Here is a 17417-nt window from a genome sequence, read left to right as displayed (position 1 = left end):
TCAATTCGTTCCAAGTCTTTTCGCCTTTCCTCCCCTCTCTCCGTCTTGCCATTGCATTCTATGTCTAACAACTAACTTCAGAAGCAAATGCAACATTGACCAGGGGTGAGCGCTGGAACTGGTGGACATGCTTGATGGGAGGCTACCAAGAGCCTCCTGGCCCTCCATGACCCGATAGGTCCAACGCGACGACACGCCCAGTCAAGCAACCGTCCGTGACGAGACAAAATCAGATGTTACGCAAACTCCAAACCACCAATGTGGAACGCTTCGAATATACAGGCCCATTGTGGTTGATGCGTACCACCATACCATCATCACGAGGCTATGGATCCACAACCGGGACCCTCCAAACTTGTCTACTGTCCAATCCGATCACTGCTCATCCGTACGGCCCATGGGCGGCACACCAATGTGGTTACGGTTGCGGAAGAACAGGATGCCCTTGCCGGCACCCTCAGCACCCACGCTGGGCTCAACCCACTGGCACGAGCGTGCTGAGGTCCAAAGCGAGCGGATGAAGCCCCAGGGACCGTCGCGGACATCAGCACGGTAGTGCTTGCCCATGACGGGCTTGATGGCCTCGGTGGCCTCGTCGGCATTGTAGAAGGGGATGGAGCTGATGTAGTGGTGAAGGACGTGCGTCTCAACAATGCCGTGGAGCAGGTGGCGACCGACAAAGCCCATCTCTCGGTCAATGGTAGCGGCAGCACCGCGGACGAAATTCCACTGCTCACCGGTGTAGTGGGGAAGCGAGGGGTCGGTGTGCTGAAGGAAAGTAATGGCAACTGCAAGACGAATTAGCTAACGACCGCCACAGGCAGCGAGAGATGATGAAGGACATACCAAGCCAGTGGTTCACCCACAAGTAGGGGATGAAGTACCAGACAGCCAAGTTCTTCCAGCCAAAGGTGTTGCCGAGGTAGAAGAGGCCGGCAAAGGCAAGAGCAAGACCGACATCAGACATGATGACCCTCCAAGCATCGCGGTTCTCAAACAGGGGGCTGCGGGGATCAAAGTGGTTGACGCCGCCGCCGAAACCGTTGCGCTTGCCCTTGCCACGGCCCTCGCGGTGACGCTCGTGGTAGTTGTGGCCGGTAACGTTGTTGATGAGGTAACTGGGCCAGCCGACGAGCTGCTGGCCGACGAGGTGAAGCAGGGTGGCGATAGGAGTCTCTTCAGTCAGCTCAGCAAGCTCGTGGGCCATGGTGCCGAGGCGGGTGGCGTGCTCCTCACGAGTGCGGGGCACGAAGACCATGTCGCGCTCCATGTTGCCGGTGGCCTTGTGGTGCTTGCTGTGGGACATTTGCCAGCTGTAGTAGGGCACAAGGAGTGCGGAATGGAGGAACCAGCCGGTGACGTTGTTGACGCGAGTTGAATCGGAGAAGGCGCCGTGGCCGCACTCGTGGGCAATGACCCAGAGACCGGTGGCGAAAAGACCCTGGAGAACAGTGTACACGGCCCAAAGAGCGACACGGAGAGGGTACGAGGGAATGTGATGCGGCGTCACAAAGTTGTGCCAGACGGTGAACGTGGTGGCGAGGAGAACCATGTCACGGGCGATGTAGCCGTAGCCCCTGAGCGCAGAGCGCTCGAAGCAGTGCTTGGGGATGGCATCGCGGATGTCCTTGATGGTAAAGTCGGGCGGGGTGAACTCGTTGCCGTACGTGTCGAGGAGGACGCCGTAGTTGGGTTTCTCGCCAGAAGCATCGATGGAGGAGAGCGAAGACAGCGAAGTCGACGAAGCTGAGGGTCGGGGCGAGTCGTTGGGCGAAGCCACTGCAGTAGAGGGGGAGGAGAGATCAACCTCGGTAGAATTGGCGGTGCGGCGAAGCTGAGGGTTGGCCTTGGCCGGCAACGAGGATGTGGTCGCAGCCATGGTACTGGTGGCTCTTGGGAGATACCGACTCGAGGTTGTTGACGGATACCGGTGAGGGCAAGGTGAGGGGGGAAGAGAGGAGAATGGACACGAAGGAAAGAGCAACACAACCAGATAAGAGAAGGAGGTGTTCTACGAAACAGGTATTCGAAAAAGAGAGGGAAAAACTTATTTAGATGGAAAAGCAGCCGGGGCACGAGCGGCAAGTTCAGGGGAGGCGGAGGGACAGGCGTCAGGTTAGCATGAGACGAGGATGCAAAGTCTTGAACAGTGCGGCGGGTTGTGCGTGGCGCTACCTAGGACTGCTATCGTGCCATGTACCCTTCCTCCCCCTCCTCTATCAAGTCTTGAAAATGGCATGTACCGAGAGGGGATGGCGAAAGACAGGAGGTGCCGAAAGGGTTATCGCCTTCCGCCATCCAGAACTACGGCGACTCCAGGAGAGCAGGAGCAGCCCGTTCCCCAACGTTTTGTTGAGAAGACGTGGGGTCGCCAGGGGTGGTAGCAGCAGGGTGCCAATGGCAGGGACGGTAGGCTCGACCGCGCTAAGAAAAGGTACCTCAATGTTGTCAAGCTTTCGACCCTGCTGGGCGCATTGCCCCGCGAGTTGGGGCCTTTGGAAAGTCATCGATGTCTCGCTGCAAGTACCGTCTCCTTCCCGGTCGCTGACCATTGCCTGGATGTACTGCTGTTAATGAAGCTACCTAGAAAGTGAGAAATAGAGACAATGCACCGTAATGCAAACTTGGCGTGCAATTGGCTTGTGACAAGCATGACGATTGTGTTTGGCCTGTGACAGTGGTCACATCATGCTGCTTCACCTCAGCCAGCCAGCCATTGCTTGCGCACCGCCAGTGAATGCTTGGAATCCAGGTACTTCGCATTCACTCCGTCTACATCGCACTGCACCAACTGGCAACACACCGCTCTTCAGACAGCGACGAGTACTCCAATCTTGTACACAGTATCATTCTCCGCATCAAATCCACATTGGCCATCCGCTGCAGCTTTCACAGCCCTGAGAACAGGCAGGCGAAATACAAAAAAAAAAAAAAAAAAAGACTTTCAGAGACCGTAGGGTTCGCTAACAAGCCGAATCCTCAGACCTCCCCTGTTCATCGATCGTCCCGCCTGCGTGGCAGAGCTCCCAAGACCTTTGATGCCGCTGCCATTGGGCTGTTTCATCCCGGTCTCTCCCTGGCCCGTCTTCCTGAAAAGCCTGTCTGGTCTTGTCTTGCCTCGACGGAACATCGGGCTACCTTTTACCCTCGAGTCAGCTGCGCTAGCCCACCAGTCCCTCAAAGCGTGCGAGCGGGAACTTGACTTCTAGAAGGCAAGATCCTTTCAATGCCCAGGCACCGCGAGCGGGGAATGTCCCGTTTGACACGGTCGCAGGCTGAGCAAGCTGGCGCTCAAGACGGAGGCATCTGGCGTCCTGCAAAGTGGAGAAGCATGCGAAAATCGCAGCAATGAGGGGCAGTGTTTCCCCCCCCTTTTTGCCTTCGTCGCTGCAAAGTTGGATGGCCTTGTTACCGTTCTCTGTTCAGGCTCCCGCGGGTATGCATTTCTGTTGGGGATGCAGAGACAAATTCCGGGTACTCGCAGGGTTTTTTTGTTGGGGCGTAGTCGGCGGTCCGGGCCTGGGCATCGGCCGGGGCAAGACGCATGAGCGGTACTCACTGGCCGACCTCCCTTCCTTGACCAAAGAGTGAAGGCATGTGACAATCACTTCCGAGGACACAATACAGGCCATCTTTGGTACTGCTGTCTGCAAGGCACGCCTCGATCACCTTAGGTTTCGGTTCAGGCAGGATGCCTAATCGTCCCAGTGGACGCTTTTCACTGCACTCAGAGAGATTGTCTCCCAGTGGCCTACACCCTCTCTGACCATTTGTTCCGTCATCCGATCTTCTCCTTACCGACCGTCGGCACCAAATCTGACCAGTTCGCATGTGATTTCATGGCCGCTGAGAATAAACACTTAGAGATGGTCACATCACCAAAATCTTATCACCAATTCTGAATCGATGGATCGTGGCCCAAGGAGTACCAACAGCTGGACACAGAGAGAGAGAGAGAGCGCCCCACGACTCGTCTGACAGTCGAACGGTTGTCGCCTGCTTTCACCAATAACCTCCGCCCTGGTGTTTACCCAGGATCACTCCACGTCATACCACAATGGGGTTCTCAATGGCCGAGGTTTACGACAATCCGCAAGCCACCCCCTCATGTGGCATGGCTAGAAAACCGGGCACAGTAAAGGTAGGCTAGAGGATTGTCGATCGAGGATCTACCCCGCCGCGGGAGAATGGCGAAGGCGGCTGCTCTTTCCCCCTTTGATGCGCATCGGACTGCCTCGCCTCATTCACGGAAACTCAAGCGTCTCATGCAACATATCTAAGGCTGTCCCTCTGGCCATCAACCAACCGTGCCCATTCCAGCAACAGCCGGAACATGTACACTTGTATGTCCTGCTTGCGCAACGCCTAAGCCGCCCACGCCCTGCCCTCCATGGCGATGTTCTCCCCCAGCCCCGCTCCTTTCTTGTCCCCGCCAAAGAAACCCAAAAGATCCCAGAGCTCATGCAGGCGCACGTCCACCGGTACATAGTGTCGCCACGCGTATACCCGCTCCCCGAACCACGTCCGGAACAGCCCCGTACGGTAGACAAGACTCCGACTCCGTAGGAATGGCACGAAGCGACCACTGTAGTCCGCGCCGTCGAGGTCCATCAGGTGTCGATATTGCCAGTGCTGCTCGAACGGAACTCGTTCCAGGGGTGGCTTTTCGGCGCCAGACCCCCAGAATGCTGTCTCCTCGGAGCGGCAGTCGTCTTGGTGGCATTTTTGGAACTCGTCCACAAAACCAATGTCGACCCTTGGAAGCTCATGGTCATGCCTTGGTTTGTTTGCCGTCGACAGGGGGAGATGAGGCGCCGCATGGACGAGCCGGGCGCGAAATGAAGTCTGCCAGGACCCGCGTGCTGCGTAGCCGTCAGACGCTGATCCGCGCCAAAACATGGTGTTCTCCTTCTGTTCCCACAAAATCCCTTGGTCGTCGGCATATGCGGTCTTATCGTTGAAGTTCCAAGGCGAAGGCAACAAGATGTCAGCGAACCCCTCGGCCTTTGTCTGACTGAACACAGGAAACGCCATTTTCGTCGGCATTACTGCAGCTGGCGACTAGAGGAATCCATGTAGGTAGGCGAGATCCGGTTGATGGCACAAATCTGTCGCGTTTGTCCAGTCAACAACGACGCGCGAGTCGCTTTCGAATATGGATGCTGTATGCGGTGCAACACAGGCGGAACAAACATCTCGGCGACCCCACCAACGCCAGTTCCTTGCGGCTGATGTCGATGCGCATGCAGGCGCTACAAAGCTGTAATAGATCTGGTTGCGCAACTAATTTGTGAAGTAGGGTGATGGATCCATGTTGTCTCGCAGCTTGACCTCGGGCCACGTGGGCCCTTGGGAGGCATCAAAGGGACGTAGTTTTTCCCTCCCCGCAAGTTCTGATCGAGCCAATCGCGAATCTGCCTGGAGCCTATTCGTGACTTCATACGGAACGGCCACTCTTGGCTCGTCGTTGAGGTTCATGACAAAGTCCAAGTCTGGAAGGCGTTGTGCAAACGGCTCAATCATCTCGCGCATGGCTGACATCATCCAGGCATCCCTTTAAGACCGAATTCAGTCTCAGTACAAAAAGCCGACCATGAGCCGGGCCACCGCCTTCATAATAGGTTTAGCGCCGTTATGACTCGAAGTCTTCCTCAGTACCTATAGTCTTGAATCAGTCTTGCATAACCCACTAGATTCTTCACTATACACCCTAGCATACCTGATGTTATTAGGTGCCCATAGTACTATGGCTTATTTGTGAATGTATTGTGGGCTGTTCTTGAGATTTCATTGGCTATATAGCTGATTTCTGCTATATTAACTAGGTCCTTCTATACGTACTTTTTGTACTGAGACTGAATTCGGTCTCAAAGGGATGGGAGCCGGGCACGCCCGGCATAATGTTAACCGTGCCATTTCGGATCTTGATACCTGCCATGCTGAGCGTGTACAGCATGTGCCTCGTATGCTGGCGAAGGTCAGCCGGCGAACGCCCCCAAAAAGGCTTTAAATCGATGCTGATCTGGCCAAAGTCATCAATGACAACCGAGCCTTGCATCGTCGCATATTCGTACCACTTGTCAAGGTTGGGCGGCGGCGGCACCTAATAACGCCGACGATATTCTTCAACCGCTTCCACGAGAGATATGCTGCGGTTCGCCTAAGCTACCCAGTGGTTGGAGCAGGCATTGCCTGCACTAATGAGATCCTGTATGGGGATGGCGCCGCCCAGCACTATGTCTGAAGACCACACGAGGGAGGCCCCAAAGAGGATACCCGCGAGGACAACGTAGGACCTAGCGAGGAAGCGAACTAGGCGGACATTGCTGGCAGGCAGTCCCGTGTCGGCAGCGGCCCGAGGATGGAGCCTCAGGAGTATGCCCGGGGTGAGGACAGCGTTGATGACTGCGAAAGTCATCAGAGACTGGTTGATCGGTGGTCTGCTCGCCAATGTACGAGCCAGATGATGCGTGTAAACGACGACAGCAGTCATGGCGAGTGCAAGTGTGCTCGGGTGCATATATGAGAGCAGACAGATGCCGGTAAGAAGAGTGACATAAGTAATCGAACCATTGACGAGAAGGTCGCGCACAGCCACATAGTCAAGCATCAACGCCCATCGGATGTTTCGAGGACGATAGAACGAGAACATGGCCAGGAAGCTGAGCACCCCGGCCGAGGTTAACAAAGTGCGCGCAGTGAGGAGCCATGCGTTGGAGATGTCTCGTCTGCTCTCAGCCACCCGAGTAATGAGCATGGCATCAATGAGCACGGTGACGCACTGGGCGAGGGGCGTGTGAGGCTCCCAGCAAAGGGATCCAGTTGGGCATATAGCCCCTGCTGAAGACGAGGTCAACCTGATGGTGACCTGTGAAGCGTGTGCCCAGATCAGCGCGAATATGATATATTGGGCGCAGGCCAGTTTGGCTCTCCAACCGCCGCTTCTCTCGCTGACGGCTTTGCCCAATTGAATCAGCTTCAGCAGCCTGGTGGCGTAGACTGTTGTGAATAACGGGAGTAGAGTCTCGTAGCTAGTACTCGTGCAGTGCACGGTACGAATGACACGCCAGGTGACCAAAACGCGCACAACGATGCCGCCGACAGCTAAACAAGTGCCACAGAAAGAAGGGGTGCGGACACTGTCACACGTCGAGTCGATGGGGGCCTGCCACGTCGGCTTGGCAATGGGATACGTGGTGTCAGGATTGTCTGTACCCAGATGGGTCTTGTTGATCTCTTTGAACCTCCCTGCTGCTGCAATGGCTTCTCCAGACAATAGAAAGGTCATAATCGCAAAGTGGATGGGTCTCTCTGGGTGTATGGTCAGCTTTGGGACCAGTTCGCTTGCATCTCAGTTCATGTCAGTCATACCAAATGCAGCGCTCGAATTATAACGCAGTGAGAGGCAGGCAACGCCAAAGAGAAAGAGACTATAAAGCATCAATATTGACCATGCTTAAGACGGTAGTGGCATATGGTCAGTATGCAGAAGACTAACGAGAGAGCCAAGCTGGCGCGGACTTGCGAACCTACCATCATTATCGCATGAGACAGATCGCAGAGCACTCAACGTAAGATGCCTTCAGTCAAATGACAGCATTGTGTAGCCCAAGCGCGACACAACACAACAACTCAAAGTTACAGGCAAGTCGAGCAAAAAATAAGATTCGGACGCAAGTTGCGGTGGTTGGGTGGCTGCCTAGCCATATACTTGGGTAATACGAAAGGAATGACGATGATCATACGTATTTGGTGGGTAGGATTGAACTAGTACGTGTGTCCACCAAATGCCCCTATTTCTCCTCCTCGAGTAAATCTGTTGTTACAAGACTCCGTCTATCAGGTCAGTCTGTCGTGTAACGCAAACTGTCAGCCCGGGGGGCCGCCGAATCGCGATACGCCGTGCAGCTGGCCTCAATCCGGGCCCTGGGGTAAGCAAAACATGTTTCTAGGGCGAGATTCACTCCGAGCTTGACACGATGCCACATTACGTGCTTTCGCAAGATACACGGCAGTCTCATCACAGTTCCGAGTGCAACAACTCACTAACGCCGGCCTCTAATGGGCAAGCCTGGCGAGGGGTAGTCATCAGTCGTATCCCCGGACCTCGGCCGCATGTGCCCCTAAGATACAAGTCAAGGCTTGGAGGCGAGCCATCCCTATTAAACTTGCACGCACCAACTTTCATGTCTGTCAGGGTTCGTTTTGTCTACCATGCTGTCGGGATCTACCTCACTTGCGCGCGACCTCTAATCGTCTGTACAAGGATTCCATCGCTCAATCATCAAACTCGTGAACCCTTCAGGCGGCGCCATTCGCTGGTACCGCATTACTCTTCTAAGCGCGCTCCCGCCTCCTCGGCGCTGCGCGAATAATGTCATCGACACGGAGGAGAAGCTGTGAATCTGTTAGCTAAAAAGCACAATATATGGTGTGAATTAGATGAGGCTCACCTCTGCCGCCTCACTTGCGGAGGACACCACCGCCTTCTTCAGCTTGTAGCTCTCCACGACGCCGAGATCCCGCATATCAGCAACACCACCCCCAGGCGACATCAGGTCAAGGCCATAGGTCGTCATGCCGTCGTAAATGGCCTTTCGAAGACGTGCCACAAGCTCACCCGAGTCCAGACCCGCGTTATCGGCAAGAATGGTCGGCAGTTGCCTGAGCGCCGTGGCGAAACTGGACACAGCCATCTGCTTCTTGCCCTCGACACGGGTGGCGGCGCCTTCAACAGCCTTGGCCATGACCATCTCGGCACATCCGCCGCCTAGCGTTGTCCTGGGCTCCTTGACTGTTTGTGATAGCACGGCTAGGGCATCGTGCAGGCTGCGCTCCGCCTCGTCCAGCAGCTGGTCGGTCGCACCGCGCAGAACAATGGTGCAGGCTTCGCCCGCGCCGACGCCAGAGAACTTGACCAGAGTGTCCTCGCCGATGATGACCTCCTCGATCAGGTCGCAGTGACCCAGCTGAACCTGCTCGGGGTGGTCAAAAGTGGAAGTAATCTCGCCGCCAGTGACCAACGCCAGCCTCTCGATACCATCAAAGTCGGCATGCTCAATCGACATGATGCCGGCGTCTGTGAAGAGTTGCTCAGGCCAGTTGTAGATCAGTTGCCTGTTGATGAAACAGTTGACGCCATGTGCCTTGATCTTCTCCACCTTGGCCTTCATTTTGTCCTTCTCCGCCTTCTCGAGCTCGGCCAGCTTGCTCGTCGAACCGACCTTGACGCGAGCGCCAAAGATCTTCACCTTGTCCGTGTCCATGGACGTGTTGGCAACGAGAATCTTGGCATTCTCGAGGCGCTTGGGCTGGTTGACACCAATCTTCTTGTCGAGGATGAAGCCTTCGTCAAGGTACGAATCGCTGAGCTTGCCGCCGGCCTTCTTGATGATCTGGATGTGGCTAAGGTCCGATGACTGTTTCAGGCGCAGAACAGCATCGCAAGCGAGTTCGGCAAACTGATCGCGGTCCTGGGCGAGGACTTTAGAACTCAACGTGGTCCTGGCGATGGCAACCAGATCCTTGCGGAAAGCCTCGGGGTTGTTGCTGCGGTCGACGGCAGCGTTCTCCAGCGCCTTCAGGGCAGCTTGGCTTGCTAATCTGTATCCCTCAATGATGGTCTGGGGGTGGATCTTCTTGTTGACGAGGATCTCGGCCTCGCGCAGCAGCTCGGCGGCGAGGACGGCCACGGATGTAGTGCCGTCACCGACTTCGTCGTCCTGCACCTTGGAAATGTTGACAAGCACCTTCGCGGCAGCGTTATCGAGAGCAATGGACTTGAGGATAGTCGCGCCGTCGTTTGTAACCATGATTTCACCGGTAGAGCTGGGCTGTTTGTCAGCCGAAGTGTCCACCGATATCGATAGGGGCAGCTGCAACGATGTAGGAGGGGTAGGCAGACATACCCAGATTGCAGGATCTTGTCCATGCCCTTGGGGCCGAGCGTACTCTTCACCAGGTCGCCGACGGCGATGGCGCCGACAAAGGCAGAGAGGCGAGCGTTCTCGCCCTTCTCCTCGGTCGTGCCATCTGCGAAGATCTGAGTCGGGCTGAAGGACGACTGCAGAAGGCACGGTTAGCAGGGCCGTGGACAAGGGGGACAGGCCTCAACGGAAAACGTACCATAATGTGAAAATGTCGCAGAATGCGTGCGATTCGACTCGGTATGACAGGGGGACGTGCCGCTGGTTTCTTCTCGCCGTATCGTGTGTGTGGGCAGAAATGGGCAGAAGGGGGTCGTCGATATGCCTGGTACCTTACCCCGATGTGGTGATCCAGGAGCTTCTGGAAATTTTTGGTTCAGCCTGCCCTGTCCCCTCGTTGGTGGGGCTTGGGGGTGAGTGGGAGCTTACCTGAGCTCACCGTCTTTGGGCACTTCTGGCAGGAGCCTGGGACGTGTTCGCGTGGCTGACAGACGTGGGCAGTGGCTGAGCTGTGCGTCATGTGACCAGCGCGGGGCCGAGCGGGGTCCTTCCCACGCCTCTCAGCGCAACTGCCCCTGGAGCCCACACATTTGGCTGCTTGCCTGGTGCCCGAAAAATTGCCAGCCGAAAAAAAGACAGACGTCTCGGACCTCTCGCGAATCCCCTCAGCAGCAGATCTCAAGGTGCGCAAGGATAGCCCTCGACTCAAGGCTTTTCGACTGCTCACTGACATCAGGCACTTTACCGCCAGATCGTCTTGCCACAATACAACCAAGGAAGAGCGCCTTTCCCTTCGCATTTGCGCGCCCACCACCGATCGATCATCCCACACTGCATTTGCGGGGCAACACCAGCAATAGACCATAATCCTTTGGTCGACACCGCTTCCAACGCACACATACCCATCACGCCAAAACCAGATTGACGACGACAAACAAAGTTCCCAGGAACGCATTACCCGACTCGCAACCGCAATCATGGCGCCGTCCTACGAGCACCTTCGCGAGGCAGACCTCGACGAAGACGAGTACGATGAGGAGGAGATCGATATTTCCGACCTGCGCGAGAAGTACGAGGTGCAACTCGAGCATGGCTACGACACGTTTGTCGTCATTGATGGCCTCCCCGCCGTCACCGAGGAGCAGAAGCCCAAGCTGGTCAAGTTTTTGCTGAAGAAACTGAACCAGGTCGGCAAGACGCGAGAGGACCTCATCTTCATGCCCATGGGTGAGGATGGCCTGTCTCTGAGGTAGGCGCATCCCAACGACATGTGTCTCACATCTCGCCATTTTGCTCACACGTCTCACAGATTCGCCTTTGTCGAGTACTCTTCCGCCGGCGAGGCCGCCGCTGCCGTCAGGGGCCTCGACATGGTTGCCCTCGACAAGAAGCACACCCTGCGTGTCAACAAGCTGACCGACATTGACCGTTACGGCCGCGAGGGTCGCGTTGACGAGGATTATACCCCTCCTCAGATTGAGGAGTTCCAGGAGAAGGAGCACCTCCGATGGTGGCTCAAGGACCCCAGTGGCCGTGGCCGCGACCAGTTCGTCATGTACCGTGGAGAGTCCGTTGGCGTCTGCTGGAACAACGAGAAGGAGCCTGCCGAGACCGTGGTCGATCGTCAGCACTGGACCGAGAGCTTCGTTCAGTGGTCACCCCTCGGCACATATTTGACTTCGGTCCACGCACAAGGTGTTCAGCTCTGGGGCGGCGCTTCCTGGTCCAGGCAAAGGCGGTTCGCGCACCCCTTTGTCAACCTCATCGCTTTCTCTCCCAACGAGAAGTACATCGTCACTTGGTCCGCTCGCCCTATCTCTATTCCCGAGGACGGCCACCCCGCGCTCTCTGTCGACGATGACGGCAAGAACTACGTTATTTGGGACATTGAGACGTCCAAGCCCCTCCGATCCTTCGCGAGCCTTGACGTCCCCGGTGCCGAGGGCGATGATGGCGTCGCTAAGCAGCGCAAGTCTCCCTGGCCTGCGTTCAAGTGGTCAGCCGACGACAAGTACGTCGCCCGTTTGACCCAGGGTTCCTCCATTTCTGTTTACGAGCTCCCTCGCATGGGTCTGCTCGACAAGACGACGATCAAGATTGACGGTGTCATGGACTTTGACTGGGCGCCCGCCACCGTTCACCGCGAGGGTGTCAAGAACTATGAGCAGCTCTTCTGCTACTGGACTCCCGAGATTGGCAGCAACCCCGCCAAGGTCGGTCTCATGAGCATTCCCTCCAAGGAGATTGTGAGGACATTGAACCTCTTCAGCGTCAGCGATGTCAAGCTTCACTGGCAGTCGGACGCCTCCTTCCTTTGCGTCAAGGTCGACAGGCATTCCAAGTCGAAGAAGTCACAGGCCACGTCGCTCGAAATTTTCCGCGTCAAGGAGAAGGGCGTTCCCGTCGAGGTCGTCGACACGATCAAGGACACCGTCGTCAACTTTGCCTGGGAGCCCAAGGGTGACCGTTTCGTCATCATCACGACCACCGAGCCCGCCGGCCCCACGGCCGTCGCGCCTAAGACGTCGGTCGCCTTCTTCTGCCCGGAGAAGAACAAGGGCCCCACGCCTGGCAACTTCAAGCACCTGCGCACCCTCGACAAGAAGAACAGCAACTCTATCTACTGGTCACCCCGCGGCCGCTTCGTTGTCGTGGCTACCGTTCACAACACGCAGAGCTCCGACCTCGACTTCTACGACCTCGACTTTGAGGGCGAGAAGCCCGAGTCAGACAAGGACCTGACTGCCAACCTTCAGCTCATGAACACCGCCGACCACTACGGCGTGACTGACGTTGAGTGGGACCCCTCTGGTCGCTTCGTCGCCACCTGGTCGTCCTCGTGGAAGCACAGCGTGAGTATTCTTGCGCACTATGCATCAATATCCCCCCTTCTCCAGAGACGGAAGACTAACACCTAGTAGATGGAGAATGGCTACCACATTTACGACTTCAAGGGCGAGCAGCTGCGTGAGGAGCACGTGGAGAAGTTCAAGCAGTTCCTCTGGCGCCCGCGCCCCGCGACGCTGCTCACCAAGGAGGAACAGAAGCAGATCCGCAAGAACCTGCGCGAGTACAGCAAGACGTTCGAGCAGGAGGACGCCGACCGTGGCGCGTCTGCGGACCGCGAGGTCGTCGAGGCCCGCCGCCGCCAGCTCGACGAGTGGCTCGCGTGGCGCGAGTCGATCGAGGAGGAGCTTGTCGAGGAGCGCGCCTACCTCGGTCTGCCCGAGGATCCCATCGCCGAGCTGCTTGCTTCCAAGGTCACCAACCCCGACGCCGAAGAGCAGATCATCGAGGAGATTGTGGAGGAGGTCATCGAGGAGACGGAGGAGATTCTGCAGTAGAGGAAGCATACGAGGATGAAGGGGTTTGGTGTGGTGTGGCCTAGCGGCGTGGGCAAAAATTTCGGTTGGCTTCTCGGTATGACGCGTTCGATTCGGGGCAAACGACGACAAGGACGGGCGGAAGGATCAGCCAAGGCGGATAATGGACTGATACATTGCAATGTCATTTTTTTGTACGAGCATCAGAAGCCTCGCATGGCATCGCTTCTCACAAAGAAATCTGGGTACACGCTATGTGGCGGTGACAATGAAACGTGAACGTAAAGCTGTCGGTGATCATTTGAGTGGCCGGAACCCACCGTTTCCTCCTTGATTCTTGTCGACGAGATTTCCAACCTCTGCTCTATACATTATCATCTCATATATACAGCAACCACGTCCCCTTTGTGTAAATTGGCGCCAGTGATATTCCCAGGTAGCATCACAATAATTAATCCTCCTCCCCTCCTCCGTTCTTTTTGTCCAGAAAGAAAGATCATCAAGTCGGCCGTAGGTCACGTAGGCCCTTGCGGAGCCTTGTCGCTCAAGACGGGGTTTTATGCCTTGCCGGCCTCCCTGAGCCAGCGCATCCAGCCTTCCTCATCACCAGATCCGCCGGCCAGCGCAACTTTGCCATTCTTCGTCGGTCCGCTCTCAACGAGCTTGCGGACCTCGTCGCCGTCGCGCGTGCCCAATAGCGCCATCTCCTGACGCAGCAGCATGGCTGTCGCGGCACGGACGAGGAGGGCATCACCTTCAAACACATACACGTCCCACAGGCGTGCGCACTCGTCCATAGCAAGGTGCGACGTGCCGAGTCCAGTGAAGATGGTGTTGAGATACACTTCCGGGTCGGCATCGGGTATGTTGCGGGTCAGGTGTTCATGTAGTCCAGGAGATTTAACCTGGAGCGTCTGCAGGACCAGGTTGTAGGCTGATGCCTTGGCGCCTGGGTCCGATGCATAGAAGCCGAGTGAGAGCGGGCGGTTGAGAACATTGGCGAGAGCAATGAATGCCGACGATGGGTTCGGCAGATTAAGCAAGAGAAGGGCCCCGACAGTCTGCTCATGTCAGTCACTGGAGCGGGGGGGGGGGGGTCATGGAGGGGGGCAGATTACTCACGTTGCAGCCCGCAACGTAGCCGATGTCGCTGCGATACATGGCGTATGCCGAGAGGAGATCGACCAGGCTCTGGTGTAGAGGCCCGCCGACCTGAAAGATACGCAGATCTCGCCACGTATTCTCGTTGACATCCTCTCTGATCTTGGAAAGCCAGGCCTCCTTCCTGATGTCTTCTGCGTCGCCCTTGCCTGCCTTGACGCGACTGTCGACATCATGCGCTCGGCCGAGCGCCGCCTTGAACGAGTTGGGCGTCAAGCCGAGCTCATTGCCAATGGCGCGAGACCACACTACGCCTCGACTTCGAGAGGCCACGCCTCGCCACCACAGCTCGCGGGTTCGCCGCTCCCTGATGGCATCTGACCACCGCGGTATGATGCTGTCTTCCCATATACGCATCAAGCCATTGGCCGTGACGTCACGGTCGTTGGATTTCGTCATCTTCTCTGCTTCCCGTCGACGCTCGGATTCCGCACTTCGTGCCATCATCTTCTCGTATTCTTTCCAGTGCTTCTTGTCCTCGTTTGGATCCTTCGGTGGCAGCCACGAGGGTCGCGTACGCCCGAGAACAGCTTCCTTCTCCTTCGACATGGGCATGGCGTCGATCATCATGTTAGATTGGCGCAGCGAAGGGAGATCTGGCAGCGCCGATTTGTGTCGCTGTTCCTTGCGGCCTCGGACGTAGGAGAAGCTGTCAATGTCGCCGCTGTCGTCGGCATGCTCCTCGAGCTTCTCCGTCAAGGCCTTGGCTTCGGCGCTGAGCCCCGAATGTACGGCGCTCCAGCTCTTGGCGCGGGCCTTGAGTGGCTCGGGTATATCGGCGTCGTCTGGTTCGGCGGCTGGGGATGTGGAACGTGCGGCAGCATCGGCATCCGTCTTCCAGGTCGGTGATTTGAGGGAGCCTTGGGCCATGGCTATGGCGGGTGTGCCGTTGCCCAGGCTGCGCACGCGCTCTTTGGGCGCCCTATCGCTGGAGGGCGCGCGAGAGGAGGGTCGGCTGAAGGCGCGCTCGGCCTGTGGACGGGGTGAGATGGGGACGTTATCGAGGAGAAGGCCGTCGGGGATGTTGTCGTCGTCGTCTTCGTCGCATTCGTTTTCCAGTTCAAGGACCGACTTCCTGTCGCGGTCCGACTGCCAGCTGCCGCGCCGTGGACGCATGAGCGTGTTCGGATCTCGCGGCACAAGGGACATGTTGGGGCTCGGGCTGCGATGGCGGCGGTTGGGGAACGAGAGAGACGTGGCGGATCGACTGAGGAGGCCTCTTGGATGGGGCATGCCCCTGTGGCCGTCGGCGGACCGAGCATTGAGGCTGGTGCTTCGGGTGTTGAAGGTTCGCGGGTCTGTCTGCAGCGTGGACAGGGCCGGCCGTGTACGGGGGACGGGGCCGATCTCGGGTTTCCTTCGTCCCTTGGCGCCTGCTGCGAGGTCTCGCGTCGCGGGAGGGGATATGGGGCTTGTGAGGCTCGTGAGACTGGTGCTCGACTGCGGTGTCGTGGCTGCATGCTCTGCCGCAGAGGTCGCAGCGGCGGCCGCATACCCGGGATGAGGAGGATATCGCTCGGTGGAGTAGGAACGGCCGTAGGGGTTGGATGGCCGGGTGCCAACAGAAGGGCGGGCGTGAGGGTCGCGCAGGTGTTTGGCAAAGGTCTTGGTAGCGAGGGTCGTGTCGTCCTCGAGGCCAATGTCTTCAAAGTGGCTCACGTCGTCGAGTACGCTGTTATCGTCGGAGTGGAGGGACATGGACTGGAAGGAGGAGGATTTGGACGAGCCCAGGGCCGTCATGTCTGGAGGCGACCCCAGGGCGGCACTGGCGGAAGCCGGGCGGCCCATGGGCCCGGCTGCTTCTTCGTGGTACATGGAAGTCGCCGCTCAATCTGTCTGCATGGCGGCAATGGGGATGGATGGATATGCGGGCGGGTAGATCGTGACACGACAGGTGGGAGAAGAGCGCGGCAAGGCGGTAGGCAAGCGACGGCGGGTCTGGTGATGTGATTGTGGTGATGGTTTTGTCTTGTCAGGTGCGGAATCGGCAGCAACGGTTGTTTCTTGCTAGGTCGTTTGGTCGGAGTGTTCAGGATTCGGCGAGGTCTCTTACCTCCATTATCGACTAGTCGTGGGGGCGTAAGGAGATATGATTGATGTTTTTGCTTGAATTGGAATTAACGGTGACAGCTGGCGCTGCTGCCAGCCTGCTACTCTTGATCAAGGAGGGGAGGAGATTGACGTGTGGCGCAGGGCTGCTGTTGACGTCTCTCACTGGATGACGGCTGAGGCCTTGCGAGAGCGACCTTACTTGTCCCTCGATTGACCAGTCCACGGGCAGGAGGCCTGGCCGCCTCAGCAGACGCGGCCGATCGGAGGCTCTGACTTTTGGATGGTCTCGACTCTTGCTTACCCCTGATTCAGCGGAGCCGTGCTGGCTGAGGGCGGGGGGTTGCCCAGTGGGCATCGACGCCGGACAGGGATAAGACGTGTGCCCTGGAGCTCCATGGTTGGTCTGCCCACTGTTGGTGGGTGCCTCCGCTGCTGAGAAGTGTGCCTCCACAGCCTGTCAATGGCTGGAGGGTGCCTGTCAAGCGAGGGGCCTGCTGCCCTGAAGGGGAAGTGCATCACATGCAGCAAGAGGGGTCCCAGTCTTGACAGTGTGTCTTGTTGTCATTTCCGGTGGTGCATGAAGCCCGACACCAATCACACTGACTCGCGATTGATCCCGGGGACATGCTGCACCTTGTTATTCTGCATCCGAATGGGTGATGCTGTTGGTCTAAAATAGTATGAGAAGAGTTCTTTTTTTGGTGTGTTGATTCCCTTGCTTCAGTCCCGTCAATATCTTGACCGATGATAGGCAGACTCCGAGAGCCCTAAAGGTAGACAATGGCAATCCAGGCAGCAGCAGGAAAACACCACTCGATTGACCAGTCCGGGACCAAACACGGTGCGTTCTCGCCCTGATAAGCTTCACGCCGGTGCCGCAGGACCCGTGCAGCGAGCCATCGTGACAACCCATCCTCATGACGCAAGTGCAACAGCTCCCCGCGTGATTGAGTTC

General features: G+C 57.2%; 6 protein-coding genes across 6 annotated transcripts; 1 reads left to right on the top strand and 5 right to left on the bottom strand.

The window, feature by feature from the left end:
- Positions 1-375: 375 nt before the first annotated feature.
- VDAG_02971 (Delta(12) fatty acid desaturase) lies at positions 376-1879 on the bottom strand (the record flags this gene model as incomplete). The annotated part of the gene is made up of 2 exons (XM_009653624.1): positions 376-788; positions 847-1879. 2 exons carry the CDS (start codon positions 1877-1879, stop codon positions 376-378), a joined length of 1446 nt encoding a protein of 481 aa, XP_009651919.1.
- A 2486-nt stretch (positions 1880-4365) lies between these two features.
- VDAG_02970 (uncharacterized protein) lies at positions 4366-5284 on the bottom strand (the record flags this gene model as incomplete). The annotated part of the gene is made up of 1 exon (XM_009653623.1): positions 4366-5284. The coding sequence occupies exon 1, from the start codon at positions 5032-5034 to the stop codon at positions 4366-4368; it is 669 nt and encodes a 222-aa protein (XP_009651918.1). The 5' UTR covers positions 5035-5284.
- A 510-nt stretch (positions 5285-5794) lies between these two features.
- VDAG_02969 (uncharacterized protein) lies at positions 5795-7288 on the bottom strand (the record flags this gene model as incomplete). Its single annotated transcript, XM_009653622.1, has 3 exons — positions 5795-5802; positions 5842-6103; positions 6170-7288. 3 exons carry the CDS (start codon positions 7286-7288, stop codon positions 5795-5797), a joined length of 1389 nt encoding a protein of 462 aa, XP_009651917.1.
- Positions 7289-8337: 1049 nt separating this feature from the next.
- Positions 8338-10128, bottom strand: VDAG_02968 (T-complex protein 1 subunit beta; the record flags this gene model as incomplete). The annotated part of the gene is made up of 4 exons (XM_009653621.1): positions 8338-8397; positions 8454-9828; positions 9909-10063; positions 10126-10128. The coding sequence occupies 4 exons, from the start codon at positions 10126-10128 to the stop codon at positions 8338-8340; spliced, it is 1593 nt and encodes a 530-aa protein (XP_009651916.1).
- Positions 10129-10465: 337 nt separating this feature from the next.
- Positions 10466-13270, top strand: VDAG_02967 (eukaryotic translation initiation factor 3 subunit B; the record flags this gene model as incomplete). Its single annotated transcript, XM_009653620.1, has 5 exons — positions 10466-10531; positions 10596-10609; positions 10663-11175; positions 11236-12778; positions 12848-13270. Exons 3-5 carry the CDS (start codon positions 10904-10906, stop codon positions 13268-13270), a joined length of 2238 nt encoding a protein of 745 aa, XP_009651915.1. The 5' UTR covers positions 10466-10531; positions 10596-10609; positions 10663-10903.
- Positions 13271-13806: 536 nt separating this feature from the next.
- On the bottom strand, positions 13807-16225 carry VDAG_02966 (TBC1 domain family member 12; the record flags this gene model as incomplete). The annotated part of the gene is made up of 2 exons (XM_009653619.1): positions 13807-14310; positions 14372-16225. The coding sequence occupies 2 exons, from the start codon at positions 16223-16225 to the stop codon at positions 13807-13809; spliced, it is 2358 nt and encodes a 785-aa protein (XP_009651914.1).
- Positions 16226-17417: the final 1192 nt, after the last annotated feature.

The sequence above is a fragment of the Verticillium dahliae genome, genomic scaffold (genome assembly GCF_000150675.1).
Source record: "Verticillium dahliae VdLs.17 supercont1.4 genomic scaffold, whole genome shotgun sequence".
Lineage (NCBI taxonomy): Eukaryota > Fungi > Ascomycota > Sordariomycetes > Glomerellales > Plectosphaerellaceae > Verticillium > Verticillium dahliae.
This window is presented reverse-complemented; position numbering and strand designations above follow the sequence as displayed.